At 41.8% G+C, this 20,313-nt stretch overlaps 1 protein-coding gene and 1 long non-coding RNA gene across 3 annotated transcripts in view; both read left to right on the top strand.

Moving 5' to 3' along the window:
- The window catches only part of rskrb (ribosomal protein S6 kinase related b), a 27,754-nt gene extending 7,644 nt beyond the window's left edge, over positions 1–20,110 (top strand). For both annotated transcript variants that reach the window (XM_027273548.1, XM_010748228.3), the window contains exons 2-13: positions 12,150–12,440; positions 12,553–12,636; positions 12,896–12,964; positions 14,002–14,071; positions 15,254–15,361; positions 15,612–15,652; positions 17,446–17,473; positions 17,751–17,840; positions 18,017–18,105; positions 18,330–18,440; positions 18,535–18,648; positions 18,757–20,110. In XM_027273548.1, coding sequence (XP_027129349.1) covers positions 12,150–12,440; positions 12,553–12,636; positions 12,896–12,964; positions 14,002–14,071; positions 15,254–15,361; positions 15,612–15,652; positions 17,446–17,473; positions 17,751–17,840; positions 18,017–18,105; positions 18,330–18,440; positions 18,535–18,648; positions 18,757–18,993 — 1,332 coding nt within the window. In that variant the 3' untranslated portion in view covers positions 18,994–20,110. The remainder of the gene's footprint in view (positions 1–12,149; positions 12,441–12,552; positions 12,637–12,895; positions 12,965–14,001; positions 14,072–15,253; positions 15,362–15,611; positions 15,653–17,445; positions 17,474–17,750; positions 17,841–18,016; positions 18,106–18,329; positions 18,441–18,534; positions 18,649–18,756) is intronic.
- Positions 4,191–6,708, top strand: LOC113744346 (uncharacterized). Its single transcript, XR_003461463.1, has 4 exons — positions 4,191–4,240; positions 4,489–4,529; positions 6,315–6,342; positions 6,619–6,708. It is a non-coding gene; the product is annotated as an uncharacterized LOC113744346 (long non-coding RNA).
- Positions 20,111–20,313: the final 203 nt, after the last annotated feature.

The following is a 20,313-nucleotide window of genomic DNA, read 5'->3' on the forward strand; positions in this document are numbered from 1 at the left end:
AGATGGGGTACACCCTGGACAAGTCCCCAGTTCATCACAGGGCACATAGAGACAAACAACCATTCACACTCACATTCACACCTATGGGCAATTTAGAGTCAATAAATAACCTGTTATGGTCATGTGAGACGTATCCGGAGTACCCGGAGAGAACCCACACAGACACAGGAGAACCTGCAAAGTCCACACAGTCCCCCCCCCTCCCCATGCCATCATGGAGACTGGTTTTTGAACTGTGTGCTAAGTTGGATGGTCCCTCTCCCCTTTAGTCTGGAAGACAAAGTTGGTTCCATGATTTCCAAAACAGATTTTCAAATTTGGACTTGTCCGACCACAGGACAGTTTTCCACTTCACCTCAGTCCATCTTAAATGAGCTTGTGTCCACAGGAGGCTGTGACGTTTCTGGATCTGGTTTGTATACAGTTTCCTCTGTGCATGGTCAACTGTCATTTGTGGATGCAGAGATGAGCTGTGTTCCTCGGCCCGTGCTGTGACTCCATGACAGAATCCTGTCTGTTTTCGATGCAGTGCTGTCTGAGGGGACTGAGCAAAGGAAAAAAAGAGAATACATAAAATGTGTATACAGAATAGATTCAATGTGTAAGGTTGGAAATATATTGTAATCCAACATCAGAGTTGTGTTTGCACTCAACACCCAGTGTGTGTAGATGAAGCAATGCTTAGGCAACTTTTGTCCTGCATGGCTCAGTCCAGCACTGATTGCTCCCAGTTTCAGTCAAAGAAACAGGTTGCTTTGCTTTCAGCCGTGCACACCTGCCTCGATAAGTGTTCATACTTGTTCTTGTGTTAAAACGCCTCAACATTGTGTCCAGGAAACAGTCCCTGTTTTGACAGTGTTTGTCGTTTGAAACTCTAGGAGTTTCCTAAAACTACAACCTTTAAGATTTTGGTAGAAAGTTCACATGAAAGGATTTTTTTCAAATGTCTTCAGAAAGCATGTGCATTGACATGATCCATATCAATCATACAATGTAATAACTCCGTAGAGCAATAGCTTACATCTGCGGCACCATCTACTAATCTGTGCCGTAACTTGGTGCATCCTTCGTCCCTGTACAGAGGCCCGCTGAAGGGCCGGGGATGAGGACCTATCATCTGGATGGCGTGGCTTCCTCTCCAGCATGGGTCTGTCTCTCCCAGCCAGCCTCTGTCGCCTGGCTCCTCCTGCCCTGCGTCTGGCCCGCGTCGGATGCTCCAAGGCAAGCCCCCGACATCCCAGAGCATGTCCTGAGGTTGGCGGGAGTTGGTCCAGACAAAGCTGAGAGCAGAGTGGAGCCTGCCGATTCATTGCCATGTTCTTGCCTGAATTCCCCCACAAAACTGTGCCTGGGCACGACACTTTCAGGTAGATTCTGACATGTGTAAGACAAGTCTTGTACTGTTGCCTTTTGACCTTCACCTGTTTGATGTTTTCTCTCTGTCTTTGTGTCTGTTTCTGTTTATCGCTCCATCAGGTGTTGAGTTACTCGCCAAAGGTTCTGTTTGGACCCATTCTGAAGTGAAGGACAAGATCAAACAAAAACATACGCTGTCAAGGTGAGTTCTCTGCCTCAGCCTCACATTGTAAACTTTTTTTTTGCAACTTTTCTTAAAAGCTGCCAGTTTAAGACAGCTGAAGACAGACATGCAAAGGGCTACAGGCTAGAATCAACCCTTCCCACTGCGGTAAAGACTTTTAAAGATAGTTTTAATAGCTCAGGTCATTTAAAACTTATGCAAATATACCAACAAGATTATTGTGTTTATAAATATTTTTATGCACTGTGTCTTATATTATTTTTTTTCCACCAACAGGTTATACCTAAATCTGAGATTCTAAGACTCGGGGTCTTGGAGCAGTCAAAAGAAGAAGTTATTGTTCAGGTGGGTTTTGAGAACAGGCACCCCAACTCACCAGTCATCGTATGCCGGAGCTTCTGAGACAGTGTTCATGCAATATCAATATTTTCTATATGGAAACCTTCCAATGGTATGTGTTTATGATTCATTAACTTTTCGTATCCCGAATAAAAACAAAATAAGGATGAAATTTTAGACTGAGGTGTCAAAGGAAAAGCAAAGACATGTTATATTAAATATTTTCAGAGGGCATTTTATTTTTTACAATCAGTCTTGAACGGTCTGAATTATTATGTTATTATATTTAATGTATAATTTTTTTTACGTGCATTGCTGGTTGTTAATTGTGTCACCATTTATTGATATATTCATATTTAAAGGACAATATGTAACTTTGCTTGTATCACTGATTCTAGTGGTTAAATTGGAATTCAAAACACTGGAGAGTTGTCTTTATTTCCAGCGTTTTGATTCACTGGAAATAAAATGGTTAGGGTTCTGGGTCCTTCTGGGTCTCTTTATTTTTCAAATCATCTCCAATATTTACCTGTTTTTAACATGTTTCTGCTCATGGAGAGACCGGATCACACAGGACAAAACAGAGCAAAAGCAAACAGACCATCTGGTTCAAACAAATTTACGAAACATACTGACTGTAGTGTTGTTGTCAAGAAGCTCATATTTCTGTTCAGCCTGTGTTTACTTAATCTCTGATGCACACAGCATGGTCATTTTGTGATTTATTACTATAAATATCTGACATGTTGTTCCTTTAAGTATAAATTTAATGAAGGTCAGTTGATTGATTCAAATTTCATCTGATATGTTGTGAGACACATTGTGGTCCGAGGAGGTGATTATTAGTTTGTATTTTATTTACTCTTTTAAACTTGACAGTTTAAGAATCTGAGGTTACCCAACAAGACTCAAAATTCAGAAAGAGTGCAGTCATATCTCAGAAAAAAAAGCTGGTCCTCTCTTTGATTGGTGGCCAAAACTGAGATTTTTCAGGTTGATCTCGACCTTTGCCCACAGCGTCAGGTGCGGCATCCATTTGTCCACGACCTCCAGGACTGCTGGCAGACACAGCGCCACCTCTACATTAGTGAGTCAGCCAGGCCCTATCTTACCCAGATCCACTATCAAAACCCCCTCACTTTACCTTTTTTCACCTCAACCTGCTAGCCAGAATCTACCCAAAATCCCTAACCTGACACTTAGAACATGATCAACAGAGATTCCAAGAAGTGACTTTAACCCCTCCAACCCAGTAAGCCCAATCCTCCACTGCCTGTGCACTGTAACCTGCTTTGTCCCCTTTTCCTCTCCTCCAGAAGCACTTACCCAGCAGTTTTTTCCCCCAAATCAGCCGCTAACTCAGAAAGTGTGCCCAGTTTGTTTGCTTCCCCACCCCCTGTGAAAGAGAGCGTGTTAGCCTGGGGACCAGATGCTGCAGCTCCACGGAACGCACGGACATTCAGAAAGAGATGCTCCCCTAAAGAGTGAATCATTACTGAATCATGAAGCCATACGTGGAGTATGGGGCATATTCAGTGCAATCAAGACTATATAAAGCCATCCTATTGTATATTGCATGGTTGCTCCTCGAGGCTGAGAAAATGATTGATGACTTTGGGTCAGACCAGATTGTATAACAGCTCAGTCAGTGATATGCCTAACAAATCAAAGATGATTGTCCAAGTAGAATGCTGCTCAACCCAACACACGTTTTATTTTTTAAAACTGTGAGTAAGAACAGCAGGTCACCTTTGTTTGGTTGTATAGGAAGATAGTTCACACTGTCAGTGTTGTAGTCAGAGCTAAGACCAGAGTCTTTCAAGACCAAGCAAAGACCAAGACTTTAAATGGTCGAGACCAAGTCAAGACCAAGACCAGAGCGTGTCCTTTACCTCCAACCACGTAACAAAATCAGTCAGACAATGACAATGACAATTAGATATATTAGTTGATTAATGGGTAAACTCGTGATTCCAGCAGTTGTGGTCTTGACCAGTCTTGAAATAAATCCTGAGTCCTCTTTGTTCGAGACTGAGAGAAGACAGAGTAACAATTTGGTCAATTCAGAGAACTTTAAAAAGTCTCAAAACCAAGACCGATCTTGAGTACTACAACACTGCAACGCTGTCCTTACTTCCAGATTGCGCTACTCTTTTCAAATCTCCTTCACCGTTGTGTTTCTACCTACTCTATCCCTCACACCTCACATTACATGACAGAGGCATGTTTTAATGCTGTCTCTGCTTCCGCAGTGTGTGTGACTACTGCAGCACAGGAGACCTGTACACCTACTGGCAGATGATCGGTCGTTCACAGAGGACACAGTACGAGTGTTTGCAGCGGAGCTGGGATGTGCGCTCGGTATGTATGATACATAACAACAACCAATGAACATATTATACATCAGCACATTTCTCCTCAATGTTCCTAATTAGATCAGAGATGACATAGGAACCTATCTAACAGTATTTAACTGAAAGTAATTAGAAAAAGAGGTCTAATTAAAATGAGATGAGCTCTCAAAGGATCTCCTACAGCAACACTGTGGTTTTATTAATATATGCAAACAGAAAGACAGTGATGGATTTGAGTTTTGTTCTTTTTCACAGGATTTCTGCATGACTTTGGGATCATCCACCGAGATGTGAAGGTGAGAGGGGAGGTCATTCACAAACTGCTTCGTTTGAAAACTTCTCAACAGTTTATTGGGGCATTATGACAATGGTGGGAGGGTTCCTCTGGAGCATTTTCTCATAGTTTGTTTTACTTGTAGCCGTAAAGATCTTCAAAAGAAGAGAAGAAAGAAACGTTTTTTTTACTGAGGCCTATAGAAATATTTAAAAAAAAAAAAAAATAATAATAAATATTTTACAAAAAGGTTAATGAAATCCGATTTCAGGTCTAGAATCTCTGAGATCAAAAGATGTATTTCTTTTTAACATAGATTATAGATACATAGATATACACACATCAGCTTTTATTCAGTAATAAAGTTTTTATTTTCTTGTCAACATTTGGCCCATTCAACATGAGATACAAGACAAGTGCTATACCCAAACATCAAAGACGTAACAAGACAAGACATCTTCATATCAGCTAACATGAGTGAGTGTGTTCAAATAAACTGTGCGCCAACTAGCAGAAAGTAAATGCTTCAGGCCTGAGGTTTGTCCTTATAACAGGCTGTTCTCCTCCTGACTGACCTACTCACGTGTTTTTTATGTGAACAGCCAACTCGCAGCCTTTGAGCACTGTCCAAGTCTATTTCTGTTTCTATCTTACTAAAGAATAAATAGCTTATTTCCCAGTAAAAGCTTTTACCTTTAAACCTTTATGAAAAGTTTTCTAATCTGTGAACACACACTGTTTAATTACGGTTTGTTAGTTTACAGTGACAGGGTGTGAACTACCGGGAAGCCAGGGAGAGCTGCGGCTCCTCTTAATAACACACAAATCTGTCTCTTCATCTGGATCAGTTGTAACATTATCACTGTTAGTGATGTATGATTGATGTGTGATGGTGATTCATCACTAATTACTTTAATAAAGATATCGGCACACAGCTGCTGTTGCCATTGAACCGTTCAGTAACTTAGTACTGCTGAAACTTTGGTGTCATTTTTGATCAAAACCTCGCTCAGACAAACAGTTAATCCAATATGTAGTATTTTTTTTCTGTCATGCATTACATGTCATGTCATACACCCGTCCATTACTGTTAATATTTTCTTTCTGACATCCGTTAAAAAATCGTCTTCCGTCCAGCTCATTCAAAACTCTCACATCATTTACACTGATCCTGGCTTCCTCATGTTGATTACAGGGTTGATTTAACTTTTATTCATTCCTTATAAACAACTGAGAGGTCTCACCTGAAGTTGTTAGCTAGTATTTTTAGTTCCTAAGGGTGGCACAGTGGTGGTTAGCACTGTCCCTGCCTGGGTTCTCTCCCTGTACCTCCGACAGTAAAGCCTGCATGCACTTAACAGGTAATCTGTGACTCTAAATTGCCTCTAAAGTGTGAATGGGAGTGGTTGTTTGTCTCTATGTGTCCTGTGATGAACTGGCAACTTGGCAGGTAATACCCTGCCTTTCGCCCAAAGTCGGCTGGGATAGCTCCCAGCATGTCTGTTGGTCCAGACGTTTACACAAAAGTGACAGAGCCTTGGGCTCGGAGACTGTGGGACTAACCTGTCTCGCAGAACCTGTGTATATTTGAAATCACTTTTTAAAAATACTTCCCACTTCTTTTTAAAATGGACTTTATTTGAGCCCTCATTTTATGGTGCTGTGTTTTATTGCTGCTGTCTGTGTCAGGATTTATAGTTTTTAGCTCATTGTATTGATTGGCTGATGATGTGGTTTTAATCAGACTACTGCTAGAGTGAGCTGATGTGCTTCTGTTTCTGATTCAGTCTTTCTGCACTTTTTCTAGTTGGAGAATATCCTGCTGACAGACGACGGTGGTAGAGTAAAGATTGTCCAGCAGAGAGCAGCAGAGCTATGTTACAGTGTGCAGAAGCTTCCAGAGAGCATCCCGACCTGGGCACTGGCCGTCAGTCAACAGTCATACAGTTGAAACAGAGCCTCTTTCACATCCTGTCACATTCACTAATGAGAACAGATTATGAGTGTAATATTTAAATATTTGACACCAGTTGTTACTGCAACATAAGAAGACTTTAAATTTAGAGACTCTGACATGTGCACATTGATGTAGAGAAAATTATCTCTTCCAGGACACCTCCGTTTGGCTGACTTTGGTTTGTCCCGTCGCCTGGAGAGAGGAGGAAGAGCTTTTACCATTTGTGGAACCATCCAATATATGGTGAGGAACCCACCACATGCATCCACATCCACCTCTGTAGTTATATCATATCACTTCTCTGTACTGCTCTGCGTCTGATGATGTGGTGTTATTTAAATCTATCCATGTGAGTACATTAATGTATACATATATAGAACATCCTGTGCTTTGAGCATGTTCTGTCTGCTCTGCAGCCCCAGAGGTGCTGAGTGGCGGCCCTACAACCACGCAGCTGATTGGTGGTCACTGGGATTCTGCTTTTCCCATTGGTTACTGGGAGGGGGTGAGTTTTGTCTTGATGCCTTGATGAGTGTAGGCTCGAGAATGTCTTGCATGAGTTACAGTATTCCTTCAGTGACGTAGCTTTCTTCAAGTGTTATTTTAAAAAGTTAAAATAGTTTTGTAAATAGCAAACTCGAACATTTCAAATTGAAGTATTTGAATGAATTGCTGTATGTCTTTTTTACACGGATTTTCACGACCATAATGGCGCACAGGTACGAAAGGCCGAAGTACTCAGTTATGTGTGCCGTTTACTGTATTTAACACTACACAAGGGGCACCGTACGAAAAGGCCAGTCTACACACCACACGATGGCGCAATCCGCCTTACAACAACACACCGACACAAGCATACAAGTGGTGGCGTATTTAAGAATAGGAGCGGGGAGCAAAACTGGTGTGATTTGTGCTTTATTTAAGTCGTTATTACAACGTACACATTTTTATCCGCACCATTACCCCGGTACGTCATTAATCAAACCATCGAAAGTCCTCATCCTCCGTTTCTGGAGTTAAAACAGCTTGCTAATTCAAAATATGCCCATTCCACTTTCCTTCGCTGTCAGGTCCACTTTCCGTGCCGTGCGGCCGCCATCGGAATATGATGCCGGCTTTTGCATAAAGCTCTCGAAACATACAGCCAGTAGACACGTTAGCCCACCATCTACAATCCATCCGCAACTGTGGCGTAACTTGCCCGGCGCTGCCTGCCACTATCTGTTGAACTGTGGTGGCTCCATCGGTCTCCCTGCTCCCACGCGCTCGCACAGGCTTACGTTAACGGCCCGGTTCACACCGATGCTCCAGCGTGTTTGACTTTGTCAGGACTCCCGGAATAACAGCAGGTGCAGTCGTTCTTTGTTTCACTTCTTTTTTCACCTCAGCTGTTGAAATGGGCACCTGAGTCCACATATCAACGCGATTGGTGATGCGTGTAAAAACCACCTGGCGCCTTACATAACCATGCCTCACCACCTTTCATCATCTCTTCATCCTATCCACATCTTTTCATTTCAACGTCCAACACAGGTTTTAACAAACACACATAGGGCGCACGTGCATATAGAGGCGCACCGCACATTTTGGGAAAAAATCCTAAGACGTTTTGTATGTCGCCTTATGTCGTGAAAATACGGGAAAGGTTTTGGGTTATTATAATCTTTCGTTGTACCTCACCTGCCTTCAGTTCCCCCGTGACTCCAGAAACAGCCACCACCGCAGATCTGAGGAAGTGAGGAGTTTGTCCCTATAGCATGCCCAATCAGCCTTCATCCCCCCCCTGGCCTTGCTAATCAACGAGGGTATCGCTACCAAACGTGAAATCTATGCCTACTGTACCAGTATGTACTGACTTCGTCGTTCATATTATGACTTGCAATGTTTTTCTTCCAGTCTTTGTTGCAAGACCCCCCACCCGCCGCCTGAGCCCTTGAGCGATATCAAAACGCCAACCTTCTTTCATGAACACTTTTGACCTCACGCAACTTGCAACGCAGCCTTGTGACGGTATGTAGCCTGAATGTTTGATGTGGCTGTTCAAACACGAGTCCGTATGATGGGAGAACTGTTCAGTATTCGAGGAAGTGAAGTGTTTTCTCCTCGTCACTGGTCCAGGTGATTCTGGGAGACTGAGAAGAGCAGACCGGACCGGCCCCAAGCTCGACGAGGCCCCACTTTATCTCTTCAGCCCTCAAGGGTTCGACTACACTGTTCCTCAGCCCTCCCGCCACACCTGACACACACCTGGATGCCAGCACACAAACTCCACACGCTGCACCGCCGCCTAGCCCGGCCACTCCCACTGCAGCCTTTCAGGAAAAAGTCCCGCAGAGACGTGTTTGTGTGACGGAGTTTGAGTTAACGTTAGGGCAACTAACGCCTACAAGGTAATGGCCTCCATGTATGTATATCTGACACACTATCCCCCTTACACAGAAGGTGTGGTGCCGCATATCTAAAATGGTCTTATTTCGCTGATTAATGATGTGCAATGGATCTATATGTTTGCATGGGAAAAATGAATTTGTGTAGAGAACACCATTCCCACCGTGTATTGGCAAGTTTTTGATTTTTTGTGAATGTACTGAACATTGTTTTCCTCTTTTTTTACTCGTTTTGGCCTTTCGCAAAGAGCCTTTTTTAAGTTTCTGTATTTATTGCTCAACAGTTGTGACAGAAAGATTGCACTATGTGTCATTACTTGCATTTTCCAGTGGTACTGGACAAGGTTGCCCTTTTAATACATAATGGCTTAAACTGCTACCGAATTCACCTCACATGGAAAGTCATGATGAGACAAACGCACCAATTTCAAAAGTTAAAGCACACAACGCTTCAACAAAACAAGTTTTATTTTCCGAGCCCTTTATATTCCATTACGCTGTGTATCTTTGTGTAATTCCTAATCTGTACCTTTTATATGCTAGATATAACCTTCCCAACTTGACCTTTACAGCCCGATGTCTGTACAGCAGCCATGTCTCTCCTCCTGTTACTGTGTAAAATCACACAAACATTACAGCATCAACATCAAAAAACACCTTTAACGTGTCTTGTTTACTGATCCTTTTTTAAACCGGTGACTCAGGGGAGGGTTTGTCCCAACTCCTAGCCAAGCCAAAACACTTGTGTTCACCTCCAGTTAACTTTTGACAGATTACAGGCTTTTTCTATTGCCCAAGGCTGCCGTAAACCCTAGCCGTCATTGCGACCTCATTGCACTTACCCGATGATCAGATTATATTATATTTTGTGAATATGCCCTGTCATGTACCTAGAAATGGCTCCACGTGTCACCCTGAGCTTGTTGTTCGTTTTTTTTTTTGTCACAAAATGCTGAATTATAAAATTCCTTATTTATAAAGTTTATATAAATTTTGAATGCTATTTTTTTGGGGGGGGTTGTGTTCTGTGTTCTGGTTACATGTATTTTTGTACTTACCATGGGCACAGATAGAACTTTAACTTTTCTGTGCAGCGAGTGCGGTTTGGATGTGTTGTCTGCTGAGGTGGTGAGATGTGGTGTAGAAAGATTTTTCCAACATACTACAGTCCAGTGAACAGAAGATCCATCATTGCTTCCACTTTTCCATCAGCTATGTCAACTTGATTTCGCAGACAACAATTAATATGCCCATGTTTGGGTTAAAGAACTACATTTTTACACTATCAAAAGTATTTGAGGTACTTGATGCCTTACCTACATTAGTTTCCATTTCATGGTAAATATACTTCGTTGACGGGTAGTTGTAGGGTTGTGCCTTTTTACTCGACTATATTTATTGTGACGGTTGCAGTCACGTAACACAACTTAGAAAGCTAAAATAATATTTAAAAAATGAATTTCTTTATTTTTACAGTACATTAAACTAACCCAACAGTTATCCTCATCAGGTTTCCGGAGCTATCCCAGCTGAACTTTGGCGATAAGGCAGGTACACACTGTTTGGACAGATCGCCCAGCCCCTCACAGGGCAACTGCGAACAAACAACCATTCAATCTATGGGGCAATTAGAGTCACCATGAGCCTTGAGCGAAACCCCACGCAGACACAGAAAGCCCAGTCCAAGGTTCGACCCACAAATATTCTGTGCTGTGAGGCGGCCGCAGTGCCTGAACCCCTGTACACCATGCCGTGATTCAAACAGTCAATAAAATACAATAAAAACTTTGTCCCTTTGACATTTAAAAGTACATGTTAGTGTCTCTGATGTACATTTTCCCACTTCTGGTCCTAGTGGTGTAAAAAGAAAAAAGAAAAAAGAGAACGAAAGAAAGAAAGTAACATCATCCCAATTCACCCCATCTTGTCTGATCAAAGGTCTGTAAGTAAGAACCTTGGAATTTGTGGGGTTGGGGGGTGGTTAAAGGAACGTAAAAGGTGGTTTCATGTAAAGGTCTATAGCAGGAACTTAGGAATATCTCATTATTTTTTCTTGAATAAGAGTGGTCCACAAACGATCAAATCAATACTACAACCCTGTATTTTCCTTTAGTCGGTATGCCCATTTTAATCCCCAGCGGGTTGAAACATGTGGGGCAAACTCAATCAGTACTGGACTCCATCTCCCTCAACAGTACTTGGCGTCTCCATGTGGGGTACACCCTGGACAAGTCCCCAGTTCATCACAGGGCACATAGAGACAAACAACCATTCACACTCACATTCACACCTATGGGCAATTTAGAGTCAATAAATAACCTGTTATGGTCATGTGAGACGTATCCGGAGTACCCGGAGAGAACCCACACAGACACAGGAGAACCTGCAAAGTCCACACAGTCCCCCCCCCTCCCCATGCCATCATGGAGACTGGTTTTTGAACTGTGTGCTAAGTTGGATGGTCCCTCTCCCCTTTAGTCTGGAAGACAAAGTTGGTTCCATGATTTCCAAAACAGATTTTCAAATTTGGACTTGTCCGACCACAGGACAGTTTTCCACTTCACCTCAGTCCATCTTAAATGAGCTTGTGTCCACAGGAGGCTGTGACGTTTCTGGATCTGGTTTGTATACAGTTTCCTCTGTGCATGGTCAACTGTCATTTGTGGATGCAGAGATGAGCTGTGTTCCTCGGCCCGTGCTGTGACGTCCATGACAGAATCCTGTCTGTTTTCGATGCAGTGCTGTCTGAGGGACTGAGCAAAGGAAAAAAAGAGAATACATAAAATGTGTATACAGAATAGATTCAATTGTGTAAGAGTTGGAAATATATTGTAATCCAACATCAGAGTTGTGTTTGCACTCAACACACCAGTGTGTGTAGATGAAGCAATGCTTAGGCAACTTTTGTCCTGCATGGCTCAGTCCAGCACTAATTGCTCCCAAGTTTCAGTCAAAGAAACAGGTTGCTTTGCTTTCAGCCGTGCACACCTGCCTCGATAAGTGTTCATACTTGTTCTTGTGTTAAACAGCCTCAACATTGTGTCCAGGAAACAGTCCCTGTGTTGACAGTGTTTGTCAGTTTGAAACTCTAGGAGTTTCCTAAAACATACAACCTTTAAGATTTTGGTAGAAAGTTCACATGAAAGGATTTTTTTCAAATGTCTTCAGAAAGCATGTGCATTGACATGATCCATAATCAATCATACAATGTAATAACTCCGTAGAGCAATAAGCTTACATCTGCGGCACCATCTACTAATCTGTGCCGTAACTTGGTGCATCCTTCGTCCCTGTACAGAGGCCCGCTGAAGGGCCGGAGGATGAGGACCTATCATCTGGATGGCGTGGCTTCCTCTCCAGCATGGGTCTGTCTCTCCCAGCCAGCCTCTGTCGCCTGGCTCCTCCTGCCCTGCGTCTGGGCCAGCGTCGGATGCTCCAAGGCAAAGCCCCCGACATCCCAGAGCATGTCCTGAGGTTGGCGGGAGTTGGTCCAGACAAGCTGAGAGCAGAGTGGAGCCTGCCGGGATTCATTGCCATGTTCTTGCCTGAATTCCCCCACAAAACTGTGCCTGGGCACGAACACTTTCAGGTAGATTCTGACATAGTGTAAGACAAGTGTCTTGTACTGTTGCCTTTTGACCTTCACCTGTTTGATGTTTTCTCTCTGTCTTTGTGTCTGTTTCTGTTTATCGCTCCATCAGGTGTTGAGTTACATCGCCAAAGGTTCGTTTGGACCCATTCTGAAAGTGAAGGACAAGATCAAACAGAAAACATACGCTGTCAAGGTGAGTTCTCTGCCTCAGCCTCACATTGTAAACTTTTTTGCAACTTTTCTTAAAAGCTGCCAGTTTAAGACAGCTGAAGACAGACATGCAAAGGGCTACAGGCTAGAATCAAACCCTTCCCACTGCGGTAAAGACTTTTAAAGATAGTTTTAATAGCTCAGGTCATTTAAAACTTTATGCAAATATACCAACAAGATTATTGTGTTAAATAAATATTTTTATGCACTGTGTCTTAATATTATTTTTTTTCCACCAACAGGTTATACCTAAATCTGAGATTCTAAGACTCGGGGTCTTGGAGCAGTCAAAAGAAGAAGTTATTGTTCAGGTGGGTTTTGAGAACAGGCACCCAAACTCACCAGTCATCAGTATGCCAGAACTTCCTGAGACAGTGTTCATGCAATAATCAATATTTTCTATATAGGAAACCTTCCAATGGATATGTGTTTATGATTCATTAACTTTTCAGTATCCCGAATAAAAACAAAATAAGGATGAAATTTTAGACTGAGGTGTCAAAAGGAAAAGCAAAGACATGTTATATTAAATATTTTCAGAGAGGCATTTTATTTTTTACAATCAGTCTTGAACTGTCCGAATTATTATGTTATTATATTTAATGTATAATTTTTTTTAGCGTGCATTGCTGGTTGTTAATTGTGTCACCATTTATTGAATATATTCATATTTAAAGGAACAATATGTAACTTTGCTTGTATCACTGATATCTAGTGGTTAAATTGGAATTCAAAACACTGGAGAGTTGTCTTTATTTCCAGCGTTTTGATTCACTGGAAATGAACATGGTTAGGGTTCTGGGTCCTTCTGGGATCTCTTTATTTTTCAAATCATCTCCAATATTTACCTGTTTTTTAACATGTTTCTGCTCATGGAGAGACCGGATCACACAGGACAAAACAGAGCAAAAGCAAACAGACCATCTGGTTCAAAAGGCAAATTTCAAAATACGAAACATACTGACTGTAGTGTTGTTGTCAAGAAGCTCATATTTCTGTTCAGCCTGTGTTTACTTAATCTCTGATGACACAGCATGGTCATTTTGTGATTTATTACTATAAATATCTGACATGTTGTTCCTTTAAGTATAAATGTAATGAAGGTCAGATTGATTGATTCAAATTTCATCTGATATGTTGTGAGACACATTGTGGTCAGAGGAGGTGATATATTAGTCTGATATTTTATTTACTCTTTTAAACTTGACAGTTTAAGAATCTGAGGTTCACCAACAAGACTCAAAATTCAGAAAGAGTGCAGTCATATCTCAGAAAAAAAGCTGGTCCTCTCTTTGATTGGTGGCCAAAACTGAGATTTTTCAGGTTGATCTCGGACCTTTGCCCACAGCGTCAGGTGCGGCATCCATTTGTCCACGACCTCCAGGACTGCTGGCAGACACAGCGCCACCTCTACATTAGTGAGTCAGCCAGAGACCCTATCTTACCCAGATCCACTATCCAAACCCCCCTCACTTTACCTTTTTTTCACCTCAACACTGCTAGCCAGAATCTACCCAAAATCCCTAACCTGACACTTAGAACATGATCAACAGAGATTCCAAAGAAGTGACTTTAACCCCTCCAACCCAGTAAGCCCAATCCTCCACTGCCTGTGCACTGTAACCTGCTTTGTCCCCTTTTCCTCTCCTCCAGAGCACTTACCCAGCAGTTTTTTCCCCCAAATCAGCCGCTAACTCAGAAAGTGTGACCCAGTTTGTTTGCTTCCCCACCCCCTGTGAAAAGAGAGCGTGTTAGCTTGGGGACCAGATGCTGCAGCTCCACGAGAACGCACGGACATTCAGAAGAGATGCTCCCCTAAAGAGTGAATCATTACTGAATCATGAAGCCATACGTGGAGATATGGGGCATATTCAGTGCAAATCAAGACTATATAAAGCCATCCTATTGTATTATGCATGGTTGCTCCTCGAGGCTGAGAAAATGATTGATGACTTTGGGTCAGACCAGAGTTGTATAACAGCTCAGTCAGTGATATGCCTAACAAATCAAAGATGATTGTCCAAGTAGAATGCTGCTCAACCCAACACACGTTTTTATTTTTTAAAACTGTGAGTAAGAAACAGCAGGTCACCTTTGTTTGGTTTGTATAGGAAGATAGTTCACACTGTCAGTGTTGTAGTCAGAGCTAAGACCAGAGTCTTTCAAGACCAAGCAAAGACCAAGACTTTAAATGGTCGAGACCAAGTCAAGACCAAGACCAGAGCGTGTCCTTTACCTCCAACCACAGTAACAAAATCAGTCAGACAATGACAATGACAAATTAGATATTATTAGTTGATTAATGGGTAACTCGTGATATTCCAGCAGTTGTGGTCTTGACCAGTCTTGAAATAAATCCTGAGTCCTCTTTGTTCGAGACTGAGAGAAGACAGAGTAACAATTTGGTCAATTCAGAGAACTTTAAAAAGTCTCAAAACCAAGACCGATCTTGAGTACTACAACACTGCAACGCTGTCCTTACTTCCAGATTGCGCTACTCTTTTCAAATCTCCTTCACCGTTGTGTTTCTACCTACTCTATCCCTCACACCTCACATTACATGACAGAGGCATGTTTTAATGCTGTCTCTGCTTCCGCAGTGTGTGACTACTGCAGCACAGGAGACCTGTACACCTACTGGCAGATGATCGGTCAGTTCACAGAGGACACAGTACGAGTGTTTGCAGCGGAGCTGGGATGTGCGCTCGGTATGTATGATACATAACAACAACCAATGAACATATTATACATCAGCACATTTCTCCTCAAATGTCCTAATTAGATCAGAGATGACGATAGGAACCTATCTAACAGTATTTAACTGAAAGTAATTAGAAAAAGAGGTCTAATTAAAATGAGATGAGCTCTCAAAGGATCTCCTACAGCAACACTGTGGTTTTATTAATAATACGCAAACAGAAAGACAGTGATGGATTTGAGTTTTGTTCTTTTTTACAGGATTTCTGCATGACTTTGGGATCATCCACCGAGATGTGAAGGTGAGAGAGGGAGGTCATTCACAAACTGCTTCTTGTGAAAACTGTCCTCAACAGTTTATTGGGGCATTATGACAATGGTGGGAGGGTTCCTCTGGAGCATTTTCTCATAGTTTGTTTTACTTGTAGCCGTAAAGATCTTCAAAAGAAAGAAGAAGAAAGAAACGTTTTTTTTACTGAGGCCTATAGAAATATTTAAAAAAAAATAAAAAAAATAAATAATAAATATTTTACAAAAAGGTTAATAGAAATCCGATTTCAGGTCTAGAATCTCTGAGATCAAAAGATGTATTTCTTTTTAACATAGATTATAGATACATAGATATACACACATCAGCTTTTATTCAGTAATAAAGTTTTTATTTTCTTGTCAACATTTGGCCCATTCAACATGAGATTACAAGACAAGTGCTATACCAAACATCAAAGACGTAACAAGACAAGACATCTTCATATCAGCTAACATGAGTGAGTGTGTTCAAATAAACTGTGCGCCAACTAGCAGAAAAGTAAATGCTTCAGGCCTGAGGTTTGTCCTTATAACAGGCTGTTCTCCTCCTGACTGACCTACTCACGTGTTTTATATGTGAACAGCCAACTCAGCAGCCTTTGAGCACTGTCCAAGTCTATTTCTGTTTCTATCTTACTAAAGAATAAATAGCTTATTTCCCAGTAAAAGCTTTTACCTTTAAACCTTTATGAAAAGTTTTCTAATCTGTCAACACACACTGTTAATTACGGTTTGTTAGTTTACAGTGACAGGGTGTGAACTACCGGGAAGCCAGGGAGAGCTGGCTCCTCTTAATAACACACAAATCTGTCTCTTCATCTGGATCATGTGTAACATTATCACTGTTAGTGATGTATGATTGATGTGTGATGGTGATTCATCACTAATTCACTTTAATAAAGATATCGGCACACAGCTGCTGTTGCCATTGAACCGTTCAGTAACTTAGTACTGCTGAAACTTTGGTGTCATTTTTGATCAAAACCTCAGCTCAGACAAACAGTTAATCCAATATGTAGTATTTTTTTTCTGTCATGCATTACATGTCATGTCATACACCAGTCCATTACTGTTAATATTTTCTTTCTGACATCCGTTAAAAAATCCGTCTTCCGTCCAGCTCATTCAAAACTCTCACATCATATTACACTGATCCTGGCTTCCTCATGTTGATTACAGGGTTGATTTTACATTTTTATTCATTCCTTATAAAACACTGAGAGGTCTCACCTGAAGTTAGTTAGCTAGTATTTTTAGTTCCTAAGGGTGGCACAGTGGTGGTTAGCACTGTCCCTGCCTGGGTTCTCTCCCTGTACCTCCGACAGTAAGGCCTGCATGCACTTAACAGGTTAATCTGTGACTCTAAATTGCCTCTAAAGTGTGAATGTGAGTGGTTGTTTGTCTCTATGTGTCCTGTGATGAACTGGCAACTTGGCAGGTAATACCCTGCCTTTCGCCCAAAGTCGGCTGGGATAGGCTCCAGCATGTCTGTTGGTCCAGACGTTTACACAAAAGTGACAGAGCCTTTGGGCTCGGAGACTGTGGACTAACCTGTCTGCAGAACCTGTGTTATATTTGAAATCACTTTTTAAAAATACTTCCCACTTCTTTTTAAAATGGACTTTATTTGAGCCCATTTTTATGCTGTGTTTTATTCTGCTGTCTGTGTCAGGATTTATAGTTTTTAGCTCATTGTTATTGGCACTGTGGTTTTAATCAGGATCCCTTGAGAGATGAGCTGATGTGCTTCTGTTTCTGATTCAGTCTTTCTGCACTTTGTTTCTAGTTGGAGAATATCCTGCTGACAGACGACGGTGAGTAAAGATCTGTCCAGCAGAGAGCAGCAGAGCTATGTTACAGTGTGCAGAAGCTTCCAGAGAGCATCCCGACCTGGGCACTGGCCGTCAGTCAAACAGTACATCAGTTGAAACAGAGCCTCTTTCACATCCTGTCACATTCACTAATGAGAACAGATTATGAGTGTAATATTTAAATATTTGACACCAGTTGTTACTGCAACATTAAGAAGACTTTATATTTAGAGACTCTGACATGTGCACATAATGATGTAGAGAAAATTATCTCTTCCAGGACACCTCCGTTTGGCTGACTTTGGTTTGTCCCGTCGCCTGGAGAGAGGAGGAAGAGCTTTTACCATTTGTGGAACCATCCAATATATGGGTGAGGAACCCACCACATGCATCCACATCCACCTCTGTAGTTAATATCATATCACTTCTCTGTACTGCTCTGCGTCTGATGATGATGTGTGTTATTTAAATCTATCCATGTGAGTACATTAATGTATACATATATAGAACATCCTGTGCTTTGAGCATGTTCTGTCTGCTCTGCAGCCCCAGAGGTGCTGAGTGGCGGACCCTACAACCACGCAGCTGATTGGTGGTCACTGGGAATTCTGCTTTTCTCATTGGTTACTGGGAGGGTGAGTTCTTGATGCCTTGATGATGTAGGCTCAGAATGTCTTGCATGAGTTACAGTTATTCCTTCAGTGACGTAGCTTTCTTCAAAGTGTTATTTTAAAAAGTTAAAATAGTTGTGTAAATAGCAAACTCGAAACATTTCAAATTGAAGTATTTGAATGAATTGCTGTATGTCTTTTTAAATTGGGTTATTATAATCTTTTCGTGTACCTCAACCTGCCTTCAGTTCCCCGTGACTCCAGAATCAGACCACTGCAGTATGCTGAGGAAAGTGAGGAGTTTTCCCTATGAGATGCCCCTCAGCTTCAGTCCCCCCCTGGCCTTGCTAATAACCGAGGTATCGCTACCAAACCTTGAAATCTATCCTACATGTACCAGTATGTACTGACTTCGTCGTTCATATTATGACTTGCAAATGTTTTTCTGTCCAGCTTTTGTGCAAGACCCCCACCCGCCGCCTGAGGACCCTTGAGCGCTTCAAACGCCAAACCTTCTTTCACGGAACAACTTTTGACCTCACGCTACTGCAACGCCAGCCTGTGCAGGTAAGCCATGAATGTCTTGATGTGGCTGTTCAAACACGAGTCCGATTGATGGAAGAACTGTTCAGTATTCGAGGAAAGTGAAGTGATTTTCTCCTCGTCACTGTCCAGGTGATTCTGGAGCTGAGAGAGAGACCGGACCGAGCCGCCAAAGCTCGACGAGGCCTCACTTTATCTCTTCAGCCTCTCAAGGGGTTCGACTACGACTTGTTCCTGAGCCCTCCCGCCACACCTGACACACACCTGGATGCCAGCACACAAACTCACACAGCTGCACCGCTGCCTAGCCCGGCACTCCCACTGCAGCCCTCTCAGGAAAAAGGTCCACGCAGAGAAGTGTTTGTGTGACGGAGTTTGAGTTTACAGTTAGGGCACTAACGCACTAAAGGTTAAGGCCTACATGTATGTATATCTGCACACTTATTCACCCTTACACAGAGGTGTGGTGCGCATTCTAAAATGTCTTATTTAGCTGATTATGATTGAACTGGATCTATAGTTTAGATGGGAATAATGAATTTGTGTAGAGAACACCATTTCCCACCTTGTATTGGCAAGTTTTATGATTTTTTGTGATGTACTGAACATTTTTTTCCTCTCTTTTTACTCGTTTGCCTTTCTCCAAAGAGCACCTTTTTTTAAGTTTACTGTATTTGCTCAACAGTTGTGAAAGAAAGATTGCACTATTGTTCATCTACTTTCAATTTTCCAGTGACTGGACATGGTTGCCCTTTTAATACATAATGCTTAACTGCTATCGAATTCACCTCACATGGAAAAGTCACGCTGATTGAAGACAACGCACCAAATTTCAAAAGTTAAATGCACAACGTTCAACAAAACAAGTTTATTTCCGAGCCTTTATATTTCATTACGCTGTGATCTTTGTTATAATTCCTACTCTGTACCTTTATTAATGCTGAGATATAACCTTTCCCAAACTTGACCTTTACAGCCCAGATTCTGTAGCAGCAGCCATGTCTCTCCTCCTGTACTGTGTAAAAATCACACAAACATACAGCATCAACATCAAAAAACACCTTTAACGTCTGTTTTACTTTGAATCCTTTTTTAACCTGTGACTCAGGGGAGGGTTGTCCCAACTCAGCCAAGTCAACACTTGTTTACCTCCAGTTAACCTTTTGATAGATACAGAGCTTTTTCTATTGCCCAAGGCTGCCGTAACCCTAGCCAGTAATTGCGACCTCATGCACTTACCCGATGATCAGATTATATTATGATTTTGTGAAGTATGCCCTGGTATGTACCTAGAATGCCTCACGTGTCACCCTGAGCTTGTTTTCGTTTGTTTTGTCACAAAAATGCTAATTTATAAATTCCTATTTATAAAGTTTATATGAAATTTTGAATGCTATTTGGTGTTCTGTGTTCTGTTACAATGTATTTTTGTAATTACCATGGAGCACAGATGGACTATTAAACTTTTAAGGTGCAGCGATGTGCTGGTTTGGATGTGTTGTCTGCATGAGGTGTGAGATTGAGTGTGGAAAGAGTTTTCAACATATCAGTCAGTGAACAGAAAATCATCATTGCTTCACTTTTCCTATCAGCTATGTCACATTGTTTCTGCAGAAACATAATATGCCCATGTTCGGTTAAGAAACTACATTTTTACACTATCAAAAGTACTTTTGAGGTACTTGTGCC

The sequence above is a fragment of the Larimichthys crocea genome, chromosome XXII (assembly GCF_000972845.2).
Source record: "Larimichthys crocea isolate SSNF chromosome XXII, L_crocea_2.0, whole genome shotgun sequence".
NCBI lineage: Eukaryota > Metazoa > Chordata > Actinopteri > Sciaenidae > Larimichthys > Larimichthys crocea.